Raw genomic sequence first — 27,847 nt, 5'->3', positions numbered from 1 at the left:
TGATCAGGTGGGCTGAAGCAGGGTTGGAGGAGGCTTGTGTAGAGCATAAACACCAGGGTTGACCAGTCGGGCCGAAAGGCCTGTTTCTGTGCCGTACATTCGATATAATCTGTGTAATATCGCAAATGTCCACCATGAGGTCCTGCCACATGGTTCTTTGAGCTAAAGCTGAGCAGTTAATCCCTCTATCTTCATCATAAACATTAAGCCCAGGTCTCTTCCTTGGCCCCTGACCATTATCACCCATTTATTGAAAAGTTTATAATATTTACACATTCAAATTTACTGGTGAAGAAATCAGGGGAGAAGTGGAGGGACATTTCTGGCAGCTTCTCCCAATCTCCCGGCGTACCTTCGGTGAGAGGTCAGCGGTAATCCTGGAAAAGTGTCCGTTTTTAGCCGCCTATGCTGTTTGTCCAGGAGTGGTACCCATCTTTCGGGCGAGAGCCCTGTGGCAATCTGCGGGGAAGTGCTTTTACACTGAAATAGTGGGTCCCACCAGTGGTAAAACAGTCTGGGGCCAAACAAGTCAGCTCGATAATTCCAATAAAATGATATTTTGATCCCACTTATGATGGAAACAAAAAATCGGAGTTTCATCTTCGCTCCCTCAAGACCAAGGGACGCAGACTTGAACGGGAGTGGCGGACAGCTGGTTTAGCCATTCACCGCCAGATCTGGCTGAACCACACAAAGCATTATCAGGTCCTGCTCTTGTCTACAAAAACTGCTCACTATTCCAGGATCATTCTGGAATGCAAAAATAATCCCCGGCTACTAATGTCTACTGCTAACTGTCTTCTTAAACCCCTCTCCCCTGTCTCCACCACATTCACCGCCAACAAGTGTGAGGAGCTCATGGATTTCTTTGTCTCAAAGATTGAGACTATCCCTTCCAGTTCCCTTCTTTCCCCTAGCCCACTGGGACAAACTTCCTCTGAGGATCCCCCCTGCCCTAGCCTCACACCTTTCTCCAGTTTCTCTCCACTCTCCCCTCTTGACCTCTCCACACTCATCTTGTCCATGAGCCCCATTTCTTGCTCCCTTGACCCTATTCCCATTAAACTGCTGACCACCCAACTTCCTTTTTTGGCTCCCATGTTAGCCGACATTGCTAACGGTTCTCTCTCCTCAGGTACTGTCCCCCTCTCCCTTAAATCTGCTGTCATCGTCCCTCTCCTCAAAAAAACCCCATGAACCCACTTTGCTTGCTAGTTGTCACCCCATCTTCAACCTCCCTTTCCTCTCCAAAGTCCTTGAATGTGTTGTCGCCTCCCAAATCCGTGCCCATCTTTCCCTGAATTCAATGTTTGAATCCCTTCAATCCAGTTTCCGCCCCTGCCACAGTACCGGACCAGCTCTCATCAAAGTCACAAACTACATCCTTTGTGACTGTGACAGAGGTAAACTATCCCTCCTCGTCCTTCTCGACCTGTCTGCAGCCTTTGACATGGTTTACCACTCCATCCTCCTCCAACGCCTCTCCTCCATCGTCCAGCTGGGTGGGACTGCACTCACCTGGTTCCATTCTTATCTATCTAATCTTGGCCAGAGTATCACCTGCAACGGCTTCTCTTTCCACTCCCGCATCGTTACCTCTGGTGTCCCTCAGGGATCTGTCCTTGGCCCCTCCTATTTCTCATCTATATGCTGCCCCTTGGCGATATCATCCGAAAACACGGAGTCAGTTTCCAAGTGTACGCTGACGACACTCAGCTCCACCTCACCACCACTTCTCTCAACCCCTCCTTGGTATCTCGATTGTCACACTGCTTGTCCGACATCCAGTACTGGATGAGCAGAAATTTTCTCCAATTAAATATTGGAAAACCGAAGCCATTGTCTTTGGTCCCCGCCACAAACTGCGTTCCCTAACCACTGACTCCATTCCTCTTCCTATCATCTGCCTGAAGGTGAACAAGACTGTTCGCAACTTAGGCATCATATTTGACCTTGAAATGAGTTTCCGGCCACATATCTGCGGTAAAACTAAAACCGCCTTTTTCCAGCTCCGTAACATTGCCCGCCTCCGCCTCCTGCCTCAGCTCTTCTGCTGCTGAAACCCTCATCCATGTCTTTGTTACCTCTAGACTTGACTATTCCAACTCACTCCTGGCCGGCCTCCCACATTCCACATTACGTAAACTTGAGGTCATCCAAAACTCAGCAGCCCGTGTACTAACCCGCACCAAGTCACGATCACCCATCATCACCCCTGTGCTTTCTGACCTACATTGGTTCCCGGTTAAACAACGCCTCGATTTCAAAATTCTCATCCTTGTTTACAAATCACTCCATAGCCTCGTCCCTCCCCCCCCAACCCCCCCCCCCCCAATTCCATCTCGGTAATCTATTTCAGCCTCACAACGCTTCTCAAATTCTGCCCTCTTGAGCATCCCTGATTATAATCGCTCAACCATCGGTGGCCGTGCCTTCAGCTGCCTGGGCCCCAAGCTCTGGAACTCCCTCCCTAAACCTCTCTGCCTCTCTACCTCTCTTTCCCCCTTTAAGACACTCCTTAAAACCATTTGGTCATCTGCCTTAATTTCTTCTTTTGTGGCTTGGTATCAAATTTATCTGTTTGTCTGTAACACTGTTGTGAAGCGCCTTGGGATGTTTTACTACGTTAAAGGTGCTATATAAATAAAAGTTGTTGTTGTTGTTGAAACAAGCTTTAATATTACAGGAACAAACCTGTTCAAATTTACCACTAAAAGTTCAACCATATACCACAAAATTAAAAAAATATAAACACAATTTAAAATAACATATTTCAGAGGTTTTGCTTCTGATCCTGTTTTCCCATTTCTATTTTATTCTAGCGATTCTATGGCCCGGAATTTGCAGTCAGCGACGAAGTGGCTCAAAGAGAGCTGCCCACAAAGATCTCGCAATCTCTGTGGCGTGAATTTCATCTCTCCCAACATTAGTTTCATTCTGGCGCCCAGTCTAGGAGATCTCCAGCGTTCAGTAATAGTGATGTCATCAAGCAGGTTATGTAGCCAATCACATTGAAGAATTCTCACGGACAGCAAAGCAGGAAGTAAAATGCAGTGATTTTCCTTCATTTTTTAATCATTTTACAGAGAGCAAAATAAAAGGCTCAATTTTCCCCAAAGCTTTACTTTGGTGTACTTGAAGAGTTACGCCCGTTTTTTGGGGGCCCAAGTACGCCAAAAAAAAAAAATTTCTACGTTTCCCCGTTTAATTTCTTCATTTTGGTGCAGCCAAACCTGTCCTTTAGTTTTGGGGGCGGAGCCTTGATCTGCGCCAAAAAGATCAGGTTGTCACGGTAACCAGGGACACAATGCGGGCTGAGGCTGCAAAGTGAAACATACAGCCAGCTCCCAACACATAAAAACACATTATTGCATCAACTTACCTCCAATTATTAAAGTGTCGAGCCCCCCCTCCCCCGCGATGCCGGTGCTGATCCCCACCCCTATCCCACACCGAAGGGCCACCCGGTCCGCTCCCCCAACCAAGTGACCTGCCAGTCCGCTCCCCCCCTCCCCCCCAAAAAAGTGCCTTGCCGGTTAGCTCCCCCATCCGCCCCCTAGCCCCGAGTGGCCTCCCGGTCCACTCCCCCACCCCTTTCCCAGGCTGAATGGCCTCCTCCTGCCCAGTCCCCGCACCTAACTATACCGGCAAGGCTTTCCCTCCCCATCTTACCTCTCCTGCTGCTGCTGTCCGGGCATCTGCTTCACTTACCTGCGCCGATTCCCTTAACTCTCCGGAAGGTTTTTCTGTAGAGGCCACATACGCTGGCCTAAGCACAACTGGAGTAACTCTCAGCTGGCCAAACTTTCCTAAACAGCCAGGATTGGCGTAGGTGGCTGGTTACGGCCCCTTTGGCTGAAAAAAAAAACGTACCTAAAAAAATCGTAACTAACTGAGTTAGTTACCTGCCAGTGCAAATTGATCGGGAAACTGAGTTTTTTTAACTTAGGCCAAAAAAAGCAGCCTGCTCCAAAAAAACGGCGCAAATCACTGAGGAAAATTGAGCCCTTTAAAGACTGGGACACACACATAGGATTAAGGTAGAAGCTGAAATATAAACAAACTTAAAAAATAATATTACATTAAAAGCCATGCAATTTTTATAATAATGGAAACATTTTACATTCCACAAATATAAAATTCATTTTTCAGGGCTAGAGAGGACGTTCAGCAGTAGCTATGACTCACTGTGTCGTTAAACACCCAGTTACACCTCATTCAATAAGGCTTAACTTTTTCGGGGGGTTTTAACAGCGTTATTCCAGCATAAAAGGGGAAGTTTTTGTCAGTTTAGTGATTTCTCAAAGAATGCCGGCCCTTCAGCCGCTCAAAGCTGTGGAGGAGCAGGGACTGAGTGACAACAACCTGTGGCTGTCCGCCTGTAACTGCGCAGGTGCAGACTCTGGACGCTGCTGTCAGTAATGTCGGCGATGCTGACAATTTTGTCATCATTACATCAGCAAGTTTCAGGCCATCAAGTTGTTATTTATTTGTTTTCCTGTCACTTGTCCATTGTAGAGTGGGAGCCACATCAAATATATTGCTCTGTGTTGGCTTAGAAACCGCGAGTTAAGGTTGTTTATTTTCAGTCACTTGAGGCCTACAAGTCTAAAGTTTGACAGGTTCGTATAACCAACACGACCAGGGCAGCCTTTATTGCAAACTCTGCAGGTCAGACGAAACATCTGATTCCTTCTCCAGGCAAATGCTCGATGTATTATCTTGACCATAGCACTGTCAGTCCAAATGCACCCAGCCCAGTAAGGGTTAACAGTGCCCTGTGAATTAATGGGAGCAGTTGTTGGTGGTAACTCACCAAAATAACCACCAAGAGTTATCGGAACAGAGGAACAGAAGGAGGCCATTCAGCCCCTCAAACCAGTTGTGCCATTCAATAAGATCATGGCAGATCCATATCTTAACTCAATCTACCCACCTGGGTTCCGTAACCCTAAATGCCCTTGCCCAACAAAAGTCTATGGGGCCGAAATTGAGCACCACCCCAAACAGGACGCACCCACCGTTTATTATAGTGATTCTCCGCAACAATCCATGGAGCGTGGCGGGGCGTATGGGTCGGTGCGGGCGGGTCGGTGCGGGCGGGTCGGTGCGGGCGGGTCGGGTCGGTGCGGGGCGGCTCGGGTCGGTGCGGGCGGGTCGGGTCGGTGCGGGCGGGTCGGTGCGGGCGGGTCGGGTAGGTGCGGGCGGGTCGGTGCGGGGCGGCTCGGTGCGGGCAGATGGGTAGGTGCGGGGCGGGTCGGTGCGGGGCGGCTCGGTGCGGGCAGATGGGTAGGTGCGGGGCGGGTCGGTGCGGGGCGGCTCGGTGCGGGCGGGTCGGGTAGGTGCGGGGCGGGTCGGTGCGGGGCGGCTCGGTGCGGGCAGATGGGTAGGTGCGGGGCGGGTCGGTGCGGGGCGGCTCGGTGCGGGCGGGTCGGGTAGGTGCGGGGCGGGTCGGTGCGGGGCGGCTCGGTGCGGGCAGATGGGTAGGTGCGGGGCGGGTCGGTGCGGGCGGGTCGGGTCGGTGCGGGCGGGTCGGGTCGGTGCGGGGCGGGTCGGTGCGGGGCGGCTCGGTGCGGGCAGATGGGTAGGTGCGGGGCGGGTCGGAATTGCAACAACGTTCAGTTAAAGGGGAGGGCCGCTGCGAATCCTGCAGCCACTTTAGTGGCAAACACTGTGCCACCAGGCAGGTTTCAGCCAGCGGCCTAGCACCCAAGAGGGGGTCTCAGGCTGCATGTTGGCGGCCCGGTCGACTCCGTGGGAAGAATTGTCCGCCTGATCTAGCAGTCGGCTGACAATAAAAAATAAAATGGAGTTTCCGGCAGTGCCACCTCCCCTTTAGTTGCGGACGGCCCCCCAGCAACAGACTGAGGAAAGCTCTCAGTGGCAGCGACCGGCGCTCCCGTGGGGCAATTCCGCACAGTTGGTAAGGGGTTGGTGTGTGCCTGATGCGGCGCGAAAACGCTTTTAGAGGCGGTAATGGAGCTTATGGAGGGGGGCAATTGCGTCCCCTATTAGTCTCAGATTTGACATTTCCAATGGCCCCCCCCCCGCCCCCCCCAGCTGTTGGAGGGAGGGTTGCAGTTTCCCACTGCCCGTTGTGTGAAGAAGTGCTTCCTGACATCACCCCTGAACTGCCTAAGGGAGGGACACCACAAGTTGGAAAGTGTACTCTATCAGCACGGTAACTTTTGCTGACCTGGAATCCAATCGTACTCAGGCCATCCCAGCGTCTCTTTGTTCTTGTTGTTTTCTCTGATCAGCCAGTCTGTCAGCGGTTTGAAATATTTCAGCAGAGCCTGAGCAGACATAGTGGGGGTTCCTGTGATCATCTTCATGGCCTCAGGCCAAGGCTTGCTGCTGCCCAGCTTCATGGCGTCCCTGGAATGAAGAGAAAGGAGCCAGACACTGCCTTTAGTTCTGAATCATGGACGAGGGAAAGCCAACCAGCAAACTCTATGCAAACATCCTCTAGTGCCAAAAGGCATGGCTGGATGTTGCCGCAGACAGACACATTGAGAAAGCAGCATCTGCTATTACCGTTAGACCTGAGGCTGTGGGGTGAATCGCATAATAAGTTCACAAAACCCACGGCCACAAACACGCTCTGTTCCACAACACTGCAACTGGAATCGGCCAAAGCAAGCGCTCTACTCAGAACTCCTTCACGGCAAACGAGCCAAAGGTAGACAGAGGAAACATTAGAGGGACACCCTCAAAGCCTCCCTGATAAAGTCTAACATCCCCACCGATACCTGGGAGTCCCTGATTCAATGAGATCATAGCTGATCTTCGAACTCAACTCCATCTTCCTCCCTAAGTGGAGGAAGTGCATCCGGGAGGGCGCTGAGCACCTCGAGTCTCGTCGCCGAGTGCATGCAGAAATCAAGCGCAGGCAGCGGAAAGAGCGTGCGGCAAACCTGTCCCACCCTCCCTTCCCTCCAACGACTGTCTGTCCCACCTGTGACAGGGACTGTGGCTCTCGTATTGGACTGTTCAACCACCGAAGGACTCATTTTTAGAGTGGAAGCAAGTTTTCCTCGATTCCGCGGGACTGCCTATGATGATGATGATAAGGGCAGCTGCTGGCTACAACCAGCTGTTCCAGGGATCGAAGGTCTGGTTTCGCCCTGCAATACCCAGTGTGCTTACATGCCAATGGCCCCTACTGGTGGCAATGTGTCTGTCTTGTCGAAGTGGGGGGGCAGGGGCGTGGGGTAATGATGTATAGTGTCATGGTTTGTGGCCTGACTTGCTCAATCTAATGTCCGCTAATCTGGCTGGGATGCTGGTGGTGATGGGAGGGGGTGGAAAAGCTGCATCGCAGAACTTAAGAACTAGGAGCAGGAGTAGGCCAGTCAGCCCCTCGAGCCAGCTCTACCATTTAATGAGATCATAGCTGATCTTCTACCTCAACTCCATATCCCTGCACTGTCCCCATATCCCTTTGTTCCCTTAATGTCCAAAAATCTATCGATTTGTCTTGAATATACGCAAGGACTGAGCCTCCACAGTTTTCTGGCATAAAGAATTCCAAAGATTGACAATAAATTCCTCCTCAACTCAATCCTAAATGGCCGTACCCTTATTCTGAGACTGTGACCCCTGGTTCTAGACTCCCCACTCCCCAGCCCGGGGAAATACCCTCCCTGCATCTACCCTGTCAAGCCCTTTAAGAATTTTATATGTTTCAATGAGATCATGTCTCATTCTTCTAAATTCTAGAGAATACAGGCCCAGTCTACTCAATCTCTCCTCATAGGACAATCCCCCCCATCCCAGGAATCAGTCGAATGAATCTTTGTTGCACGCCCTCTGGGAAAGTATATCCTTCTTTAGGTAAGGAGACCAAAACTGTCCATAGTACTCCAGGTGTGGTCTCACCAGGGCGCTATATAATTGCAGTAAGGTTGCTTTACTCTTATACTCTCAGTGCATCCGAGTCCTACTTCAGATGGAGAGGTATCCTTGTGCTGGCAAAGAATCTTAGGGCATCTAATGTGCTTGGTGTAGATGGCCTTTTGGTATCCACCCAGCTGTATAGCCTGACCCAGTGAAACGCATGACCCTTCACACAGGCGGCAATAAATTCCGGCATCTGAATCAGAAGGTAGAGGGATTAAGCCCCACTTGAGCACATGGTCTAGGCTGGCACTTCAGGGAGTGCTGCATCGTTGGAGGTGCCATCCTTTGGAAGAGGCATTAATCTGGGGCCCTGTGCCAGTGACTTTAACGGAAATAAGAGCAGCAATTATCCTGGACGATTCCTTTCTCTTCACTACTTGGTCTCAGGATGCGGGCAATATGTTGAGCAAGGGGCAATGGCCTTTGCCTTGAAGCTGGCAGGCCTTGTACTGCCACGATGGTGGTAGGCAGGGAATTCTGGGATATGGACCCAGTGGCGATGAAGGAACAGTGACATATGGCCCGGTCAGGGTGGGGTCTGAGTGTGAGTCAGGTTCAATTCACCGTATGCGAAATGCTGGGGATGTATCGGAGAGATGTGATTAGATGCCGTGAAAGTGTTGGAAGAGCAATTTATAACTTGAGCAATGTAATTTCTCCATTCCGTGCAAATGTGTGTGTGTGGTATCTCTGAGTGAGAATGCTAACTTAGTGATAATGTGTAAAACATTGTGGGTGGCTTTAGGCCATGTATTCATGTCCACTTCTTGCACTTAAGGACTTTACATTCGAATACAATTCTAGATGTCGACCATAAGCTATTGTGATCTTGTCCAGAACAGTAAAACCAGAAGACACGACACGTGCTTGAAGTGGGCTAAATTCAAAATGAATCTGTGGATATAAAGCGGGGGGGGGGGGGGGGGGGGTTTTGCAGGGAGACCCCGCCTACTTTTAGCGGGAGCCTTGTCCAGAGCCTGAATCACCGCTGTTAATATTATGATGGTCGTGAATGTTGTGGGTTGGAGGCGGGATTTTGATATTTCGGATTTTAACCCCTCACCCGATCACTTTCCTGACCGTTGTGGGGAGCTTAATATTGAGGCTGTTATTTTAGTGAACAAGTGGTCAATCCAAGGAACAGGCTCCCGGGGGAGATGGCGGAAGCCGTTAGTATTGATTCATTCAAATGCAAATTAGATAAGATTTCTTGCAGAAAATAATATTTTGTGATCCAGTATGTGAGTAATCTGAGACATGACGTATGGGGAGTGTAGCGAGCGCGGGGGGAACAGGGGTCTTTGGGCCTCTGGTTCCTAAAGCTCTACCCCACTGGGGAGTTTTCCTCACCTCATGTCTGGTCCTGTGGGAGAATCTTTGACCGAGATCGATTGCTGTGATTGGTCAACAACTCCATTATTGTTCCATGGGACTACATGGATGGTACAGTGTGATCTACATGGACCGTGGTGATTTTTCATCTTGCAATTTCTATATGTTCCGAGTATCTTATTCAAAACAGTATGAAGATGTCTTGAGGGAAGTTAGTTATGTTCCTGGATTAAAAGGCACATTGCTTTGCTTAGTCCTTACCCAATCAGCTTTCCTGCAGCTTTTGACTTGTAGATGTCACATTCGTACAAGGGTCCTGTTTGATTAGCAGCTTTACAAAGACTCTCGTGGAACTGGAACTGGATGATGAAGCTCACAAAGTACCTGAGAAAGAGTTAGACAGACAGGTAGTGCTGAGGTGTAGCGTTTAGATGAACATTTTAGTGAAACGCAGTATTACTGTGCATGCTACTCCGGCCAGGACCATATCATTAGAGCAACGTGAGGCATCGTGCAATCCAGTGTAGTCCTGGTGAAGGTGCCTGTACTGCTTGCTCAGCCCTGTTAGGAGACTGCTTTCAAGTTTGGGGTCCACTGAAGCTCTCCGTCATCTGAAACGATCCTCTCTTCCTGTGTCTACCAACTGACTCCCAGTCTCTGTCTCTCTCACTATCTGCAGTTGACTGCTAATGGAAGCAGGCTTTGCCCAGACCACTCAGCACGAGTGAAGTCCACCCTATAGCCCCAGGGGCATGGAGGAGTGTCACTCTTGCTAAGCAGTATGGGTAAGCTCCATCTCCATTAAGATTGATCTTCCTGGGCCCAGGCCATGGGCATTACCCATACGATTCCATCATTGTCACCAGGTATAATCCAACCAATGTAACAGAAAGTGCTTCTGAATTCATATTCGAATATTCTTTGAAATAAAATAATGATCTTTTAGTTCTGGTGATGAAGTACAGTTGGAGCTTTAGAAGGATTGGTTGGGCGTATTGTGGCAGTCTTGTCATGTGACTTCCCACCGCCAACCACTCTACTCAGCCAAGCAGCCCTTTTCCCATCTCTAATACTTTTATAATTAATAAACGTAAATGGTCAAAGAAAAAAACACACAATTTGTTTACCGCCCTTATGACTTCTGCCCCTGGGTTGCTCACAGCAGGACGTTAATAGTTAATACCCAGAGACTCCCGGCCAATCCTGAAGGGTTAGCAACCCAACCCGATAAGGAAATAAGGGGTTATGGAGAATGGGCAGGGAAGTGGAGCTGAGTCCATGATCGGATCAGCCAAGATCGTATTAAATGGCGGAACAGGCTCGAGGAGCGGTATGGCCTTCTCCTGCTCCTATTTCTTATGTTCTTATGAGCTGTTAGTGGTAAATAGACAATTCTCCAATCAATTATTGGGATACACTGACACCATTGCACGGCTGGGGAAAGATCCATGTCAAAGACATACCTGACATAAGGAACACTTGAAGGAATATGGAATTTTGCACCGGGATCAAAATCTTCCTCTGAACGACTGACAGGAGGGCACAGGCCCTGATATTTTAACCTGTAGGAGAGAGGTACAAGGTAATCTGGGTAATCTTACAACACTGACTTGGTCTGGTCTCCATCCTTAAACTTTCTACCTGGTACACTTCAGAAAGTTACTGTACCCAGAATCTGAGAGGTCAGCGTATAATATGCAAGTTGCAAATGGAAGAATATTTTGTATGTGTTGGTGCCCGGCTGTGCAAGTGCTGGGAGAGGGGCATAAGGCAGTTTTTTACAAATTAATTCTCACGATGTGGGCATCACTGGCAAGACCAACATTTATTGTTCATCACTAATTGCCCTAGCGAAGGGGCAGTCCGCTGCAGTCCATGAGGTGAAGGTGCTCCCACAGTGCTGTTAGGGAGGGAGTTCCAGGATTGTGACCCAGTGACGATGAAGGAATAGCGATATATTTCCAAGTCAGGATGGTGTGTGACTTGGAGGGGAACTTGGAGGTGGTGGTGTTCCCATGGCCTGCTGCCCTTGTCCTTCTCAATGGCAGAGGTCGCAGGTTTGGGAGGTGCTGTCGAAGAAGCCTTGGCAAGTTGCTGCAGTGCATCTTGTAGATGGTACACACTGCAGCCACGGTGCGCCGGTGGTGGAGGGAGTGAATGCTTAGGGTGGTAAACTGAGCTGCTTTGTCCTGGATGGTGTCGAGCTTCTTCAGTGTTGTTGGAGCTGCATTCATGCAGGCAAGTGGAGTATTGTGTCACACTCCTGACTTGTACACTGTAGGTGGTAGAGGGACTTTGGAGATTCAGGAGGTGAGCCATTCTCTGCAGAATACCCAGCCTCTGACCTGCTCTTGTAGCCACACCATGTTTGCTTCCAGCAGGTCAGTGGGATTGGTCGATGGTCTTGTTGGGTTAGCGTGCTTCCCTGGGCTAGGCGCTGGTGCAACCTTACTTCATACAGTGAAAGGCTGGACTGCAAAGATACTGTGACATCAGACACACGCACCCATGTACACAGTCACTACCGGGTCACTGTACACGTGTGGCAACTTGACAACATGTTTCTAATCAGTCAATTGCATGAGTTAGATTCTAATATCCAATCAAAGCGCCATGCCACGAATCCAGGTGTTTGATTGGCTACTCTAAGAGGGAGGCTGTCCAATGCCAGGTTTCGCTGTCATGAGTTGTCAATCATGTCAATACTCAAATATTAATTTGTTTTTCTGCAATTGACCCTCAATAGCTTGCACTGGGCATCAAACAAATATTCCATGAGAGTAGGAGTCATTGGCCAATATCGGAACAGAGAGCTCAGAGCCCTGCTCATGGGTTTAACAGGACAATGATCTTCTGATGACCCTTGTTTGTTTATTGATGATGAATCTAACAAGGCCATCAAAAATAGCAGTGTAATGTATGTACATACGGTCTGCCCACCACCAGGGGACACTATTGTCGGAAGTCCTAGGGTCATAGGTACACTCGTGCTGGGCCCGGTATATAACCTGAACTTCACCTTTGTATCTTCACTTCTGGAAGCCAGGTCACTGGCTCACAGTAAGGAGTTCATTGTATCATTTCATACACCACAAGCAGCCCAATAATTACTGCAAAAGCATTTAAAAGAATCTAAATGGAATAGAGGAACAAAGGGATCTGGGAGTACAAATACGCAAATCACTAAAGGTTGCGACACAGGTTAACAAGGCCATAGAAAAGCAAACCAAGCACTCGGGTTTATTTCTAGAGGGACAGAATTGCAAAGTATAGAAACCTGTATCAAACCTTGGTTAGACCACACTTGGAGTACTGCATATAGTTCTGGTCGCCATAATATTAAAAGGATATAGAGGCACTGGAGAGGGTGAAAAAATAATTTACAATGGCAGAAATGCGAGGGTGTACCTATCAGGAAAGGATGAACAGGTTGAGTCTCTTTTCTCTTGAAAAAAGAAGGCTGAGGGGTGACCTAATAGAGGTCTTTAAAATGATGAAAGGTTTTGATAGAGTGGATACAGAGAGAAGAGCATAACTAGAGGCCATCAATATAAGATAGTCACCAAGATATCAAATAGGGAATTCAGGTGAAACTTCTTTACCCAGAGAGCGGTGAGAATGTGCACCTTGCCACCTCAGGGAGTGGTTAAAGCGAATAGTATCGATGCATTTAAGGGGAGGCTGGACAAGCATATGGGGGAGAAGGGAATAGAGGGTTATGCTGATAGAGTTAGATGAGGAAAGACAGGAGGAGGCTCGAGTGGAGCATAAACACCGGCATGGACTGGTTGGGCCAAATGGCCTGTTTCTGTGCTGTATATCCCATGTAATTTTATGTAATTTCTCATTTGAATAATCTAAACTTATATAGCATTCTCTTTCTCTCTCTCTCTGTGACACTCGGTGCTCACACTCTCTCTCTCTCTCTCTCTGACCCTCGGTGCACTCTCTCTCTCTCTCTCTCTCTGATCCTCGGTGCACTCTCTCTCTCTCCCTCTCTGACCCTCGGTGCTCACACTCTCTCTCTCTCTCTCTGACCCTCGGTGCACTCTCTCTCTCTCTCTCTCTCTTTATGATCCTCAGTGCACTCTCTCTCTCTCTCTCTCTGACCCTCGGTGCTCACACTCTCTCTCTCTCTCTCTCTGACCCTCGGTGCACTCTCTCTCTGTCTCTTTGTGACCTGAGGTGCTCACTCTCTCTCTCTCTCTCTTTGTGACCCAAGGTGCTCACTCTCTCTCTCTCTGACCCTCGGTGCTCACACTCTCTCTCTCTCTCTCTCTTTGTGACCCGAGGTGCTCACTCTCTCTCTCTCTGACCCTCGGTGCTCACACTCTCTCACTCTCTCTGACCCTCGGTGCACTCTCTCTCTTTCTCTCTCTCTCTCTGACCCTCGGTGCTCACACTCTCTCTCTCTCTCTCTCTCTCTCTCTGACCCTCGGTGCTCACACTCTCTCACTCTCTCTGACCCTCGGTGCACTCTCTCTCTCTCTGACCCTCGGTGCTCACACTCTCTCTCTCTCTCTCTCTCTCTCTGACCCTCGGTGCTCACACTCTCTCTCTCTCTCTCTGACCCTCGGTGCTCACACTCTCTCTCTCTGACCCTCGGTGCTCACACTCTCTCTCTCTCTCTCTGACCCTCGGTGCTCACACACTCTCTCTCTCTCTCTCTCTGACCCTCGGTGCTCACACTCTCTCTCTTCTCTCTCTCTGACCCTCGGTGCACTCTCTCTCTCTCTCTCTCTCTCTCTTTCTGACCTGAGGTGCTCACTCTCTCTCTCTGTGACCCTCGGTGCACTCTCTCTCTCTCTCTCTCTTTGTGACCTGAGGTGCTCTCTCTCTCTCTCTCTCTCTCTCTCTCTCTCTCTGACCCTCGGTGCTCACACTCTCTCTCTCTCTCTCTCTGTGACCTGAGGTGCTCACTCTCTCTCTCTCTCTCTCTCTCTCTCTCTCTGTGACCTGAGGTGCTCACTCTCTCTCTCTCTCTCTGACACTCGGTGCTCACACTCTCTCTCTCTCTCTGACACTCAGTGCTCACACTCTCTCTCTCGCTCGCTCTCTCTCTCTGACCCTCGGTGCTCACTCTCTCTCTCTCTCTCTTTCTGACCCTCGGTGCACTCTCTCTCTCTGTCTCTGACCCTTGGTGCACTCTCTCTCTCTCTCTTTCTCTCTTTGTGACCTGAGGTGCTCACACTCTCTCTCTCTCTCTCTGACCCTCGGTGCTCACACTCTCTCTCTCTCTCTCTCTCTCTGTGACCTGAGGTGCTCACTCTCTCTCTCTCTCTCTGACACTCGGTGCTCACACTCTCTCTCTCTCTCTCTCTCTCTCTCTCTGACACTCAGTGCTCACACTCTCTCTCTCTCTCTCTCTCTCTGACCCTCGGTGCTCACACTCTCTCGCTCTCTCTGTGACCCGAGGTGCTCACTCTCTCTCTCTCTCTCTCTCTCTGACCCTCGGTGCTCATACTCTCTCTCCCTCTCTCTGACCCTCGGTGCACTCTCTCTCTCTCTCTCTCTCTTTGTGACCTGAGGTGCTCACTCTCTCTCTCTCTCTGACCCTCGGTGCACTCTCTCTCTCTCTCTCTCTCGCTCTCTGACCCTCGGTGCACTCTCTCTCTCTCTCTCTCTCTGACCCTCGGTGCTCACACTCTCTCTCTCTCTCTCTCTCTGACCCTCGGTGCTCACACGCTCTCTCTCTCTCTCTCTCTGACCCTCGGTGCTCACACTCTCTCTCTCTCTCGCTCTCTCTGACCCTCGGTGCACTCTCTCTCTCTCTCTGACCCTCGGTGCTCACTCTCTCTCTCTCTCTCTGACCCTCGGTGCACTCTCTCTCGCTCTCTCGCTTTCTGACCCTCGGTGCACACTCTCTCTCTCTTTCTGACCCTCGATGCTCTCTCTCTCTCTCTCTCGCTCTCTCTGACCCTCGGTGCTCTCTCTCGCTCTCTCTCTGACCCTCGGTGCTCTCTCTCTCTCTCTCTCTGACCCTCGATGCTCTCTCTCGCTCTCTCTCTGACCCTCGGTGCTCTCTCTCTCTCTCTGACCCTCGATGCTCTCTCTCGCTCTCTCTCTGACCCTCGGTGCTCTCTCTCTCTCTCTGACCCTCGGTGCTCACTCTCTCTCTCTCTCTCTCTGACCCTCGGTGCACTCTCTCTCTCTGACCCTCGGTGCTCTCTCTCGCTCTCTCTCTGACCCTCGATGCTCTCTCTCTCTCTCTCTGACCCTCGGTGCACTCTCTCTCTCTCTTTGACCCTCGGTGCTCACTCTCTCTCTCCGCTGTTGTTTTATTTCCCAATATTGTACCTGAGATCCCACCATTCCTGGTTGTAATCAGCCTCTGTGATGCGCCCATCAAACACCTTCCATCTCCATTGATCCATCAGGTAGCCAAATGGGAGGAACGCAATCTTGTCCAAGGCGATACTCATCAGGTAGTTAATGTCACTCTCTGAGGGAAAAATGTCCAGACATTATATTCCAGAATTATTGTTGATATTTATTCAGTTGCTCTCAATAATAATTCCACGTTCTTGACACTGAACCCTGAAGTATGTGGTCAGCAGACTCCGATTGACAATGTGAACGGAGGGACATAACAAGATGCTGCAGAGGAGGAAGGCCATTCGGCCCATCTTCGCTCATCCATCCAGAATGATCATACACTCCCGCCATCACAGCACCCAGCTTACTAACTAATTCTGCCCTCCCGAGCATCCCTGATTGTAATCGCTCCACCATCAGTGACCGTGACTTCTGTTGCCTGGGCCCCAAGTTCTGGAACTCCCTTTCTAAACCTCTCTACCTCTCTTTCCTCCTTCAAGACGCTCCTTAAAACCTACCTCTTTGACCAAGCTTTTGGTCACCTGCGCTAATTTCTCCTTATGCGGCTCAGTGTCAAATGTTTTATTGCATAATACTCCTGTGAAGTACCTTGGGACGTTTCACTACGTTAAAGGTGATATATAAATACAAGTTGTTGTTGCTTTTGAATCTCAAGTTTTACTCCATTACTCTATCTGGGAGTCTCTGGGATTCCCCTCCATATGTTGGACACTCTTTGGGTAAATAAGAACTTCCTGATAGTAGTCCTACATTTGTCTCTGAATAATTTGAGCTAGTCTCCATTTTCGACATCTAACTTATTTATATGATCTTATAGAAGGCAGTATACGCACACCTTCTTCCTTGCTCAAAAGCCCAGCTTTCTCCAGTCTTTCCTCAAAATTCAGTCCCTGCTTTCCTAGGGATCAGCCACATGAATCACCTCCAGAGCTTGAATGTTTCCTGGTGCTTGGTTGAGGAGAAATGGACCAAATTCCCCAGCCAAAGAGCAGCACCCAGCAAGAGCATGACTTGCTCCGACCCGTACCCTCCTGTTCTGTCTGTGTAGCTCAGCAGTCTATTGGTTTTGTTGACTGTGGAAGTGGTTGGACATGTTGGCCGAGAAACTGGTTCATGCAGCGCCTGTTTCTCGGGTCCAACATGGGTGCTGGGAGAGTGCCAAGTGGGTTCGGGCACTCTGGACCCATCCCAGGCGCCCATGTGAAACTAACGTTTGGCACCGTGCATGCTGCAATCACTTCTCTCGGGCGGAAAGCAGACAAACCAGCCGCTCCTTAAAGGGCCCACTGGAGGCTGCCACAAAAATGTGACCATTTACATTGAGCTTTTTTAATCAACAGTAAATGTAAATTAGACACCATAGGGGTCTCAACCCTGATCTTTTGCGTACCTAACTCTTTATGCCCTCCATTTGAACTTTATTCCTCCAACAAGTACCTGCTGCTATCTACCCTTGAATTAATTTCCTATCTATCCACAGATTTTACCCTGAGTTCACACCATGACTAAACTCCTGTCCATCAGATGAGCAGCGACATGGGGCCGAATGAATTCATTCCATTGTTCGCTATTGGGGTATGTGGGATGAGCCCTAAAGGTAGCAACTCTGCGTGGCAAACAACTGCAACCAGAAAGGTGCTTTCAGCAGCAATCGGTCCTGCCCACTCGGCCAGCTCTCACTGCTAGCTCCAGCAGTCACACCAAGGTCTCGCTCAGCCCCAAAATGGCCAAGGTAGGGCCTTCTCTGATTGAGTGACTCCTGGCTGTTGTTCACTGGGCTATTATCACACACACTACCCTGAGGTTTACTCCTGTGGAATGGGGAGCAGCAAGTACTATCCTATCATATATAATAGGGATGCAGGAAATTTATTTTCCGTTTTATTTCCTTTTCCATACTGCTCCCATATCTGGGGAAGATTTTCTAATATAGCTTTCATAGCCCCAGTCTGGACACAAGCAAAGGTTGTCCACTGACAATTGCTCCTGCTCTCATCTCTAGTCCCCACCCTTTCTCTCAGTAACAATATTCTTGTCTCTCTGTTTTATCAATATATCATCATCCAGGCTCCTCTAAACTTTCCATTCTTGATCGTTCTAAATCCCCAATCCTACACTTTTCAAATCTCACTAAGGTCCTTCCTTCCATGTCACTAAACCCCCCCCCCTTTTGATGTCACTAAGGCCCTCTCCTCCATGTCACTAAGCCCCTCCCTCTCGATGTCACTAAACCCCCCCCTTTTGATGTCACTAAGGCCCTCTCCTCCATGTCACTAAGCTCTTCCCTCTTGATGTCCTACAGCCCCTCTCCTCCATGTCTTTACAGTCCTTCCCCCCCAATGTCACTAAGCTACTCCCCTCAATGTCATTAAGCTCCTCCCTCTCACTATCACTAAGCCCCTCCCTCTCAATGTCACTAAGTCCCTCCCAATGTCATGAAGCCCCTCCCTCTCGATGTAATTAAGCCCCTCCCTCTGATGTCACTAAGCACCTCCCTCTCGATGTCACTAAGCTCCTCCCCTCAATGTCACTACGCCCCTCCCCTCAATGTCACTAAGCCCCTCCCTCTCAATGTCACTAAGCCCCTCCCCCTTGATGTCACTAAACCCCTCCCTCTTGATGTCACTAAGCCCCTCACTCTCGATGTCACTAAGCCCCTCACTCTCGATGTCACTAAGCTCCTCCCTTTTGATGTCACTAAGCTCCTCCCTCTTGATGTCACTAAGCCTCTCCCTCTGATGTCACTAAGCCCCTCCCTCTCAATGTCACTAAACCCCTCCCTCTCGATGTCACTAAGCCCCTCACTCTCGATGTCACTAAGCCCCTCCCTCTCGATGTCACTAAGCCCCTTCCTCCCGATGTCACTAAGCCCCTCCCTCTCAATGGCACTAAGCCCCTCCCTCTCGATGTCACTAAGCCCCTCCCTCTCAATGTCACTAAGCCCCTCCCTCCCGATGTCACTCAGCCCCTCCCTCTCGATGTCACTAAGCCCCGGCCCTCCATGTCCGCGCGGACCATCTCCTTATTTTTCTGCTTTGCTCCAGTCCTAAATGAGTTGATTTATAAAGTAACCGTGACATGGAAATCTTTTAGATGAGGAAATAATACACATCAGTAATGATGTCTACCGTGCCAGCCGTGGCTCAGTGGTAGTACTCTGCCTCTAATCAGAAGGTTGTGGGTTCAAGTCCCACTTCAGAGCCCTGAGCACAAAATCTAGACTAACACTCCAGCGCAGTGCTGAAGGAGGAGCGACTTTTGGAAGAGACATAATTGAAAATAAGGGAATGGCGGACATGTTGAATAATGACATTGTGTCAGTATTTACAGTAGAGGAAGATGATAGCATACCGGATATATCCCAAGAAACCTATTATTGAATCAGGGATGGGGACTCAACAAAATTAACGTAACCAATATAACCGTGATGAAGAAAATAATGGCATTAAAGAGTGAGAAATCCCCAGGACCCATCCCAGGGTTAAAAGGAAGTCAGTGAGCACATTGCAGATGCCCTAAGTTTAATCTTCCAAAGTCTCTCGATTCAGGAACCGTTCCTTTAGAGTGAAAAGTTGCACATGTCACTTCGCTATTTAAGAAAGGTGAGAGCGGGAATTGTAGACCAGTTAGCCTAACATCTGTTGTCGGGAGACTAGAATTAAGGAAAGAATGACTGAGCACCGTGAAAATTTTCAGCTGATGAGAGACTGGTTGAATTTTTTGAAGAGGTGACTTAAGTATTGGACAGGGGAATGTCTGTCTGTGGATGTTACTTACATGGACTTCCAGAAGGCATTCGATAAAGTACCTAAAGTTGAAGCTCATAGAATTGAGGGCAAATTATTGAGCTGGTTAGGAAATTGGCTGAGCCGAGACCGAGAGTAGGGATAATGGGCGGGTACTGTAATTGGCAGGATGTGACTCGTGGTGTCCCGCAGGGATCTGAGTTGGTGCCTCAACTATTCACCATATTTATGAACGACTTAGATGATGGAATAGAAAGTCATATATCCAAGTTTGCCGATGACACAAAGATAGGCGGCATTGTAAGCAGTGTAGATGGAAGCCTAAGATTATAGAGAGATATTAATAGATTAAGTGAATGGGAAAAATTGTTCCAAATGGATTTCAATGTCGACAAGTGTTAAGTTATCCACTTTAGACCTAAAAAGGAGAGAACAGAATACTTTCTAAATGATGAAAAGCTAGAATCAGTGGAGGTCCAAAAAGACTTGGGGGTCCATATACATAGATCATTAAAATGTCATGGGCTTGGAGGGAGTGCTGCGTAGATTTACCAGAATGATACCAGGACTCCAAGGGTTAAATTACGAGGAGAAATTTCACAAACTAGGGCTGTATCCCATGGAATTTAAAAGATTCAGGATTGATTTGATTGAAGTTTTCAAGATGTTAAGGGGAACCGATAGGGTAGATTGCCCTCAATTACATTGCACAGTAAGAGCCTGCAGTTACCTTTGTTCTCCTCCACCTTGTCGAGGAGCCCGATGCTGTGCAGATGTTTGGGCGTGGATACTGACAGAGCCATCACATCGCCGATTGCCTCGTGGAACCCAGGGTTGGCGCCGTCTCGGAAGGATATGTGCAGGTCTTTGTACTGAAGGAAGTACTGAACGTGGCCCATTTCATGATGCACTGTTACCAGGTCATCCATGTTCACCACTGTGCACTGCTTAATCCTGGCAACAGAACAACAAGGGTTCAACAAGACTCGACTTGTAAGGAGGACCTTCACAGCCCTTGGCAATGGGCGCAATCTGAGCAGATCACTGTGTCGTGAAATTGTGGGCCGCGCATGAGGCAGCTCATCGCCAACATAGAACCATTAGCTCATCCTGCCAGAAGATCCTGAAGGTTGCAAGTGCAGTGGGGTGGGACCTCTGACCACCCGGCCTGCCCCGACCTTGACCCGAATCCTGGTGGACTGCTTAACAGAAGCAGGGCCTGTCCCATTGCTTGCAGGATGGAGGGGCCAGGAGAGGCAGGGTCCGGAGTTTTGCACAGGAAGGCACCAGGCCCAAGAGCCCAGATTTTTGTAAACCATTAATCGTGCAGCAGCTGCTATCTGTGTGGCAATCAATGTCTCTGCGGTGACTGGCATTGCGGGAGCCGCTTCTGCCAGTCCAACGCACTTCGCATTTGGGGCAAAGGAGGCTGTGTGTGTCCTCCTCACAGCTTCCTGTCCCACCTAGCTTTCTATCAGCAGCAAACTTGGAAACATTGCACTCAGTCCCTTCATCTAAGTCATTGATATATAGATTGTAAATAGCTGAGGCCCAAACACCCCACTAGTTACAGTCTGCCAATCAGAAAATGACCTATTTATCCCTACTCTGTTTTCTCTCTGTTAACAATCCTCTATAGAAACATAGAAACATAGAAAATAGGTGCAGGAGCAGGCCATTCAGCCCTTCTAGCCTGCACCGCCATTCAATGAGTTCATGGCTGAACATGAAACTTCAGTACCCACTTCCTGCTTTCACGCCATACCCCTTGATCCCCCGAGTAGTAAGGACTTCATCTAACTCCCTTTTGAATATATTTAGTGAATTGGCCTCAACTACTTTCTGTGGTAGAGAATTCCACAGGTTCACCACTCTCTGGGTGAAGAAGTTTCTCCTTATCTCGGTCCTAAATGGCTTACCCCTTATCCTTAGACTGTGACCCCTGGTTCTGGACTTCCCCAACATTGGGAACATTCTTCCTGCATCCAACCTGTCCAAACCCGTCAGAATTTTAAACGTTTCTATGAGGTCCCCTCTCACTCTTCTGAACTCCAGTGAATACAAGCCCAGTTGATCCAGTCTTTCTTGATAGGTCAGTCCCACCATCCCGGGAATCAGTCTGGTGAATCTTCGCTGCACTCCCTCAATAGCAAGAATGTCCTTCCTCAAGTTAGGAGACCAAAACTGTACACAATACACCAAGGCCCTGTACAACTGTAGCAACACCTCCCTGCCCCTGTACTCAAATCCCCTCGCTATGAAGGCCAACATGCCATTTGCTTTCTTAACCGCCTGCTGTACCTGCATGCCAACCTTCAATGACTGATGTACCATGACACCCAGGTCTCGTTGCACCTTCCCTTTTCCTAATCTGTCACCATTCAGATAATAGTCTGTCTCTCTGTTTTTACCACCAAAGTGGATAACCTCACATTTATCCACATTATACTTCATCTGCCACGCATTTGCCCACTCACCTAACCTATCCAAGTCACTCTGTAGCCTCATAGCATCCTCCTCGCAGCTCACACTGCCACCCAACTTAGTGTCATCCGCAAATTTGGAGATACTACATTTAATCCCCTCGTCTAAATCATTAATGTACAATGTAAACAGCTGGGGCCCCAGCACAGAACCCTGCGGTACCCCACTAGTCACTGCCTGCCATTCCGAAAAGTACCCATTTACTCCTACTCTTTGCTTCCTGTCTGACAACCAGTTCTCAATCCACGTCAGCACACTACCCCCAATCCCATGTGCTTTAACTTTGCACATTAATCTCCTGTGTGGGACCTTGTCGAAAGCCTTCTGAAAGTCCAAATATACCACATCAACTGGTACTCCTTTGTCCATTTTATTGGAAACATCCTCAAAAAATTCCAGAAGATTTGTCAAGCATGATCTCCCTTTCACAAATCCATGCTGACTTGGACCTATCATGTCACCATTTTCCAAATGCGCTGCTATGACATCCTTAATAATTGATTCCATCATTTTACCCACTACTGAGGTCAGGCTGACCGGTCTATAATTCCCTGCTTTCTCTCTCCCTCCTTTTTTAAAAAGTGGGATTACATTGGCTACCCTCCACTCGATAGGAACTGATCCAGAGTCAATGGAATGTTGGAAAATGACTGTCAATGCATCCGCTATTTCCAAGGCCACCTCCTTAAGTACTCTGGGATGCAGTCCATCAGGCCCTGGGGATTTATCGGCCTTCAAACCCATCAATTTCCCCAACACAATTTCCCGACTAATAAAGATTTCCCTCAGTTCCTCCTCCTTAATAGACCCTCTGACCACTTTTATATCCGGAAGGTTGTTTGTGTCCTCCTTAGTGAATACTGAACCAAAGTACTTGTTCAATTGGTCTGCCATTTCTTTGTTCCCCGTTATGACTTCCCCTGATTCTGACTGCAGGGGACCTACGTTTGTCTTTACTAACCTTTTTCTCTTTACATACCTATAGAAACTTTTGCAATCCGCCTTAATGGTCCCTGCAAGCTTCTTCTCGTACTCCATTTTCCCTGCCCTAATCAAACCCTTTGTACTCCTCTGCTGAGTTCTAAATTTCTCCCAGTCCCCAGGTTCGCTGCTATTTCTGGCCAATTTGTATGCCATTTCCTTGGCTTTAATACTATCGCTGATTTCCCTAGATAGCCACGGTTGAGCCACCTTCCCTTTTTTATTTTTACGCCAGACAGGAATGTACAATTGTTGTAATTCATCCATGCGGTCTCTAAATGTCTGCCATTGCCCATCCACAGTCAACCCCTTAAGTATCATTAGCCAATCTATCTTAGCCAATTCATGCCTCATACCTTCAAAGTTACCCTTCTTTAAGTTCTGGACCATGGTCTCTGAATTAACTGTTTCATTCTCCATCCTAATGCAGAATTCCACCATATTATGGTCACTCTTCCCCAAGGGGCCTCGCACAATGAGATTGCTAATTAATCCTCTCTCATTACACAACACCCAGTCTAAGATGGCCTCCCCCCTAGTTGGTTCCTCGACATATTGGTCTAGAAAACCATCCCTTATGCATTCCAGGAAATCCTCCTCCACCGTATTGCTTCCAGTTTGGCTAGCCCAATCTATGTGCATATTAAAGTCACCCATTATAACTGCTGCACCTTTATTGCATGCACTCCTAATTTCCTGTTTGATGCCCTCCCCAACATCACTACTACTGTTTGGAGGTCTGTACACAACTCCCACTAACGATTTTTGCCCTTTAGTGTTCTGCAGCTCTACCCATATAGATTCCACATCATCCAAGCTAATGTCTTTCCTAACTATTGCATTAATCTCCTCTTTAACCAGCAATGCTATCCCACCTCCTTTTCCTTTTATTCTATCCTTCCTGAATGTTGAATACCCCTGGATGTTGAGTTCCCAGCCCTGATCATCCTGGAGCCACGTCTCCGTAATCCCAATCACATCTATTTGCACAGTTAATCCATCCACCTTATTGTGGATACTCCTTGCATTAAGACACAAAGCCTTCAGGCTTGCTTTTTTAACACCCTTTGTCCTTCTAGAATTTTGCTGTACAGTGGCCCTTTTTGTTCTTTGCCTTGGGTTTCTCTGCCCTCCACTTTTCCTCATCTCCTTTCTGTCTTTTGCTTTTGCCTCATTTTTGTCTCCCTCTGTCTCCCTGTATAGGTTCCCATCCCCCTGCAATATTAGTTTAACTCCTCCCCAACAGCACTAGCAAACACTCCCCCTAGGACATTGGTTCCGGACCTGCCCAGGTGCAGACCGTCCGGTTTGTACTGGTCCCACCTCCCCCAGAACCGGTTCCAATGCCCCAAGAATTTGAATCCCTCCCTGCTGCACCACTGCTCAAGCCATGTATTCATCTGCGCTATCCTGCGATTCCTACTCTGACTAGCACGTGGCACTGGTAGCAATCCCGAGATTACTACTTTTGAGGTCCTACTTTTTAATTTAGCTCCTAGCTCCTTAAATTCTTTTCGTAGGACCTCATCCCTTTTTTTACCTATGTCGTTGGTACCAATGTGCACCACGACAACTGGCTGTTCTCCCTCCCATTTCAGAATGTCCTGCACCCGCTCCGAGACATCCTTGACCCTTGCACCAGGGAGGCAACATACCATCCTGGAGTCTCGGTTGCGTCCGCAGAAACGCCTATCTATTCCCCTCACCATCGAATCCCCTATCACTATCGCGCTCCCACTCGTTTTCCTGCCCTCCTTTGCAGCAGAGCCACCTACGGTGCCATGAACTTGGCTGCTGCTGCCCTCCCCTGATGAGTCATCCTCCCCAACAGTACTCAAAGCAGTGTGTCTGTTTTGCAGGGGGATGACCACAGGGGACCCCTGCACTATCTTTCTTGCACTGCTCTTCCTGCTGGTCTTCCATTCCCTATCTGGCTGTGGACCCTTCTCCTGCGGTAAGACCAACTCACTACACGTGATACTCACGTCATTCTCAGCATCGTGGATGCTCCAGAGTGAATCCACCCTCAGCTCCAATTCCGCAACGCGGATCGTCAAGAGCTCGAGGCGGATACACTTCCCACACACGTAGCGCCCAGGGACACCGGAAGTGTCCCCGAGTTCCCACATGGTACAGGAGGAGCATATCACATGGCCGAGCTCTCCTGCCATGTCTTAACCTTAGATACCCTTAAATTGGTAATAACAATAAAAAGAAAAGAAAAGCTACTCACCAATCACCAGCCAATCACTTACCACATTGGCTGTGACGTCACTTTTTGATTACTTTCTACTTCTATTTTGCTTTCTCTCCCGCTGTAGCTGCACCGGTACGCTTTTGATAGGTCGCTCCCCTCTCACCAACTGCCGCTGGCTCTCGATCTCCCGCTGGGCTTTTGATAGGTCGCTCCCCTCTCACCAACTGCTGCTGGCTCTCGATCTCCCGCTGGGCTTTTGACAGGTCGCTCCCCTCTCACCAACTGCCGCTGGCTCTCGATCTCCCGCTGGGCTTTTGATAGGTCGCTCCCCTCTCACCAACTGCCGCTGGCTCTCGATCTCCCGCTGGGCTTTTGATAGGTCGCTCCCCTCTCACCAACTGCTGCTGGCTCTCGATCTCCCGCTGGGCTTTTGATAGGTCGCTCCCCTCTCACCAACTGATATATTACCCCCAATCCCGTGAGCCCTTATTTTGCATAGCAACCTTTATGTGGCACTTTATCGAATGCCTTTTGGAAATCCAAATATACTACATCCACTGTTTCCCCTTTATCTACCCTGCTAGTTACATCCTCAAAAATTCTAATACATTTGTTTAACACAATTTCTCTTTCATAAAACCATAAAGACACTACCTAATCATATGATTTTCTAAATGCCCTATTACCACTTCATTAATAATGGATTCCAGCATTTTCCTGATGACTGATTCATGCCAATCGGCCTGTAGTTCCCTGTTTTCTCTCTCCCTCCTTTCTTCAATAGCGGGGTTACATTTGATACTTTCCTATCGGATGGAAACGTTCTAGAATCTAGGGAATTTTGGAAGATCACAACCAATGCATCCACTATCTCTGCAGCCATGTCTTTTAGAACCCAGCATGTAGGCCGTCAGGTCCAGGGCATTTGTTGGCAGTTAGTCCCTTTAGTTTTTCAATTACTTTTTCTCGACGGATCTTAATTACTTTAAGATCCACATTTTCATTAGCCCCTTGGCTCCCCACTATTTTTGGTATGCTTTTTGTGTCTTCTACTGTGAAAACAGATACAAAACATGTGCCTAAATTCTCTGCCATTTCCTTATTCCCCAATATAATTTCTCCTGTCTCAGCCACTAAAGGGACCAAGGCTTATTTTTGCTGCTCACTTCCTTTTTACATACTTGTAGAAGCTCTTACAATCGTTCTTTATATTTCTTGCTTGTTTACTCAATCATTAGTTGACTTAATTGGCTGTGAATCCATGAGGCTGCTCAGCAGTGCCCCTCTGCTCCTGTTCCTTCTCCAACACTCACCTAAAATCTTTCCTGTTGAAGAAATCCCAGGCGGAGGCGTGGCACACGACATCCCGGCCCTCTGGCTTCACCAGCATCGATTTGTCCCAGAACTCCTGTGGCATCGGAATGAGGCCGAGTGATGTGAAGAATTTGTCCGATTCTGCAAACATTCTTCGGGCATCCCAGCGCTGTTTAAGACAGAACAACGTCTTAAATAAAATTGAATCAAACAGGAGAAACTGCACTCTGCCAGCCATCGTTCATTAACTAACATCCATGACCCAAAGATTCCAGAATAGGGAGTCCAGAATGAGAAACTAGTTACAGGCACTTGGATAACACACAAGTAACTGATGGGTAGAGGTGGGTAGAGGTGACAGGCTTAAATAAGAGATATTGAGATTGCACTGTGTGGGTTAGATTGGGATCGTACTGTGCGTTAGATAGGGATCGCACTGAGTGGGTTAGATTGCGATCGCACTGTGTGGGTTAGATAGGGATCTCATTCTGTGGATTAGATTGGGATCTCATTCTGTGGGTTAGATTGGGATCTCACTGTGGGTTACATTGGGATCTCACTGTGCGTTAGATCGGGATCTCACTGTGCGTTACATCGGGATCTCACTGTGCGTTACATCAGGATCTCACTGTGGGTTAGATTGGGATCTCACTGTGGGTTAGATTGGGATCTAACTGTGGGTTAGTTTGATATCTCAATATAGGGTTAGATTAGGATCTCACTGTGCGTTAGATTGGGATCTCATTGTGGGGTTAGATTGGGATCTCACTGTGGGTTAAATTGGGATCTCACTGTGGGTTAAATTGGGATCTCACTGTGGGTTAGATTGGGATCCCACTGTGGATTAAATTGGGATCTCACTGTGCGTTAGATTGGGATCGCACTGTGCGTTAGATTGGGATCGCACTGTGTGGGTTAGATTGGGATACACTGTGGGTTAGATTGGGATCGCACTGTGCGTTAGATTGGGATCGCACTGTGTGGATTAGATTGGGATCTCACTGTTGATTAAATTGGGATCTCACTGTGGGTTAAATTGCAATTGCACTGTGGGTTAAATTGGGATCTCACTGTGGGTTAAATTGGTATCTCACATTATGTTAGATTGCGATCTCAGTGTGGGTTAGATTGGGATCGCACTCTGTGGGTTAGATTGGGATCGCACTGTGCATTAGATTGGGATCACACTGTGCGTTAGATTGGGATCGCACTGTGCGTTAGATTGGGATTGCACTGTGCATTAGATTGGAATCACACTGTGTGGGTTAGATTGAGATCGCACTGTGGGTTATATTGGGATCGCACTGTGCGTTATATTGGGATCGCACTGTGGGTTAGATTGGGATCGCACTGTGGGTTAGATTGGGATTGCACTGTGGGTTAGATTGGGATCGCACAGTGTGGGTTGGATTGGGATCGCACTGTGGGTTAGATTGGGATCGCACTGTGCATTAGATTGGGATCGCACTGTGCGTTAGATTGGAATTACATTGTGTGGGTTAGATTGGGATCTCACTGTTGGGTTAGATTGGGATCGCACTCTGCGTTAGATAGC

General features: G+C 48.6%; 1 protein-coding gene across 2 annotated transcripts in view; it reads right to left on the bottom strand.

The window, feature by feature from the left end:
* ace (angiotensin I converting enzyme (peptidyl-dipeptidase A) 1) overlaps positions 1-27,847 on the bottom strand; it is a 271,560-nt gene that overhangs the window by 3,846 nt on the left and 239,867 nt on the right. For both annotated transcript variants that reach the window (XM_070864766.1, XM_070864767.1), the window contains 6 exons: positions 26,292-26,461; positions 20,047-20,270; positions 15,532-15,676; positions 10,698-10,796; positions 9,496-9,618; positions 6,197-6,378 (listed from right to left, as the gene is read on the bottom strand). In XM_070864766.1, the coding sequence (XP_070720867.1) occupies positions 6,197-6,378; positions 9,496-9,618; positions 10,698-10,796; positions 15,532-15,676; positions 20,047-20,270; positions 26,292-26,461 (943 nt within the window). The remainder of the gene's footprint in view (positions 1-6,196; positions 6,379-9,495; positions 9,619-10,697; positions 10,797-15,531; positions 15,677-20,046; positions 20,271-26,291; positions 26,462-27,847) is intronic.

This window comes from Pristiophorus japonicus, chromosome 21 (assembly GCF_044704955.1).
Source record: "Pristiophorus japonicus isolate sPriJap1 chromosome 21, sPriJap1.hap1, whole genome shotgun sequence".
Classification (NCBI taxonomy): Eukaryota; Metazoa; Chordata; class Chondrichthyes; family Pristiophoridae; genus Pristiophorus; species Pristiophorus japonicus.
This window is presented reverse-complemented; position numbering and strand designations above follow the sequence as displayed.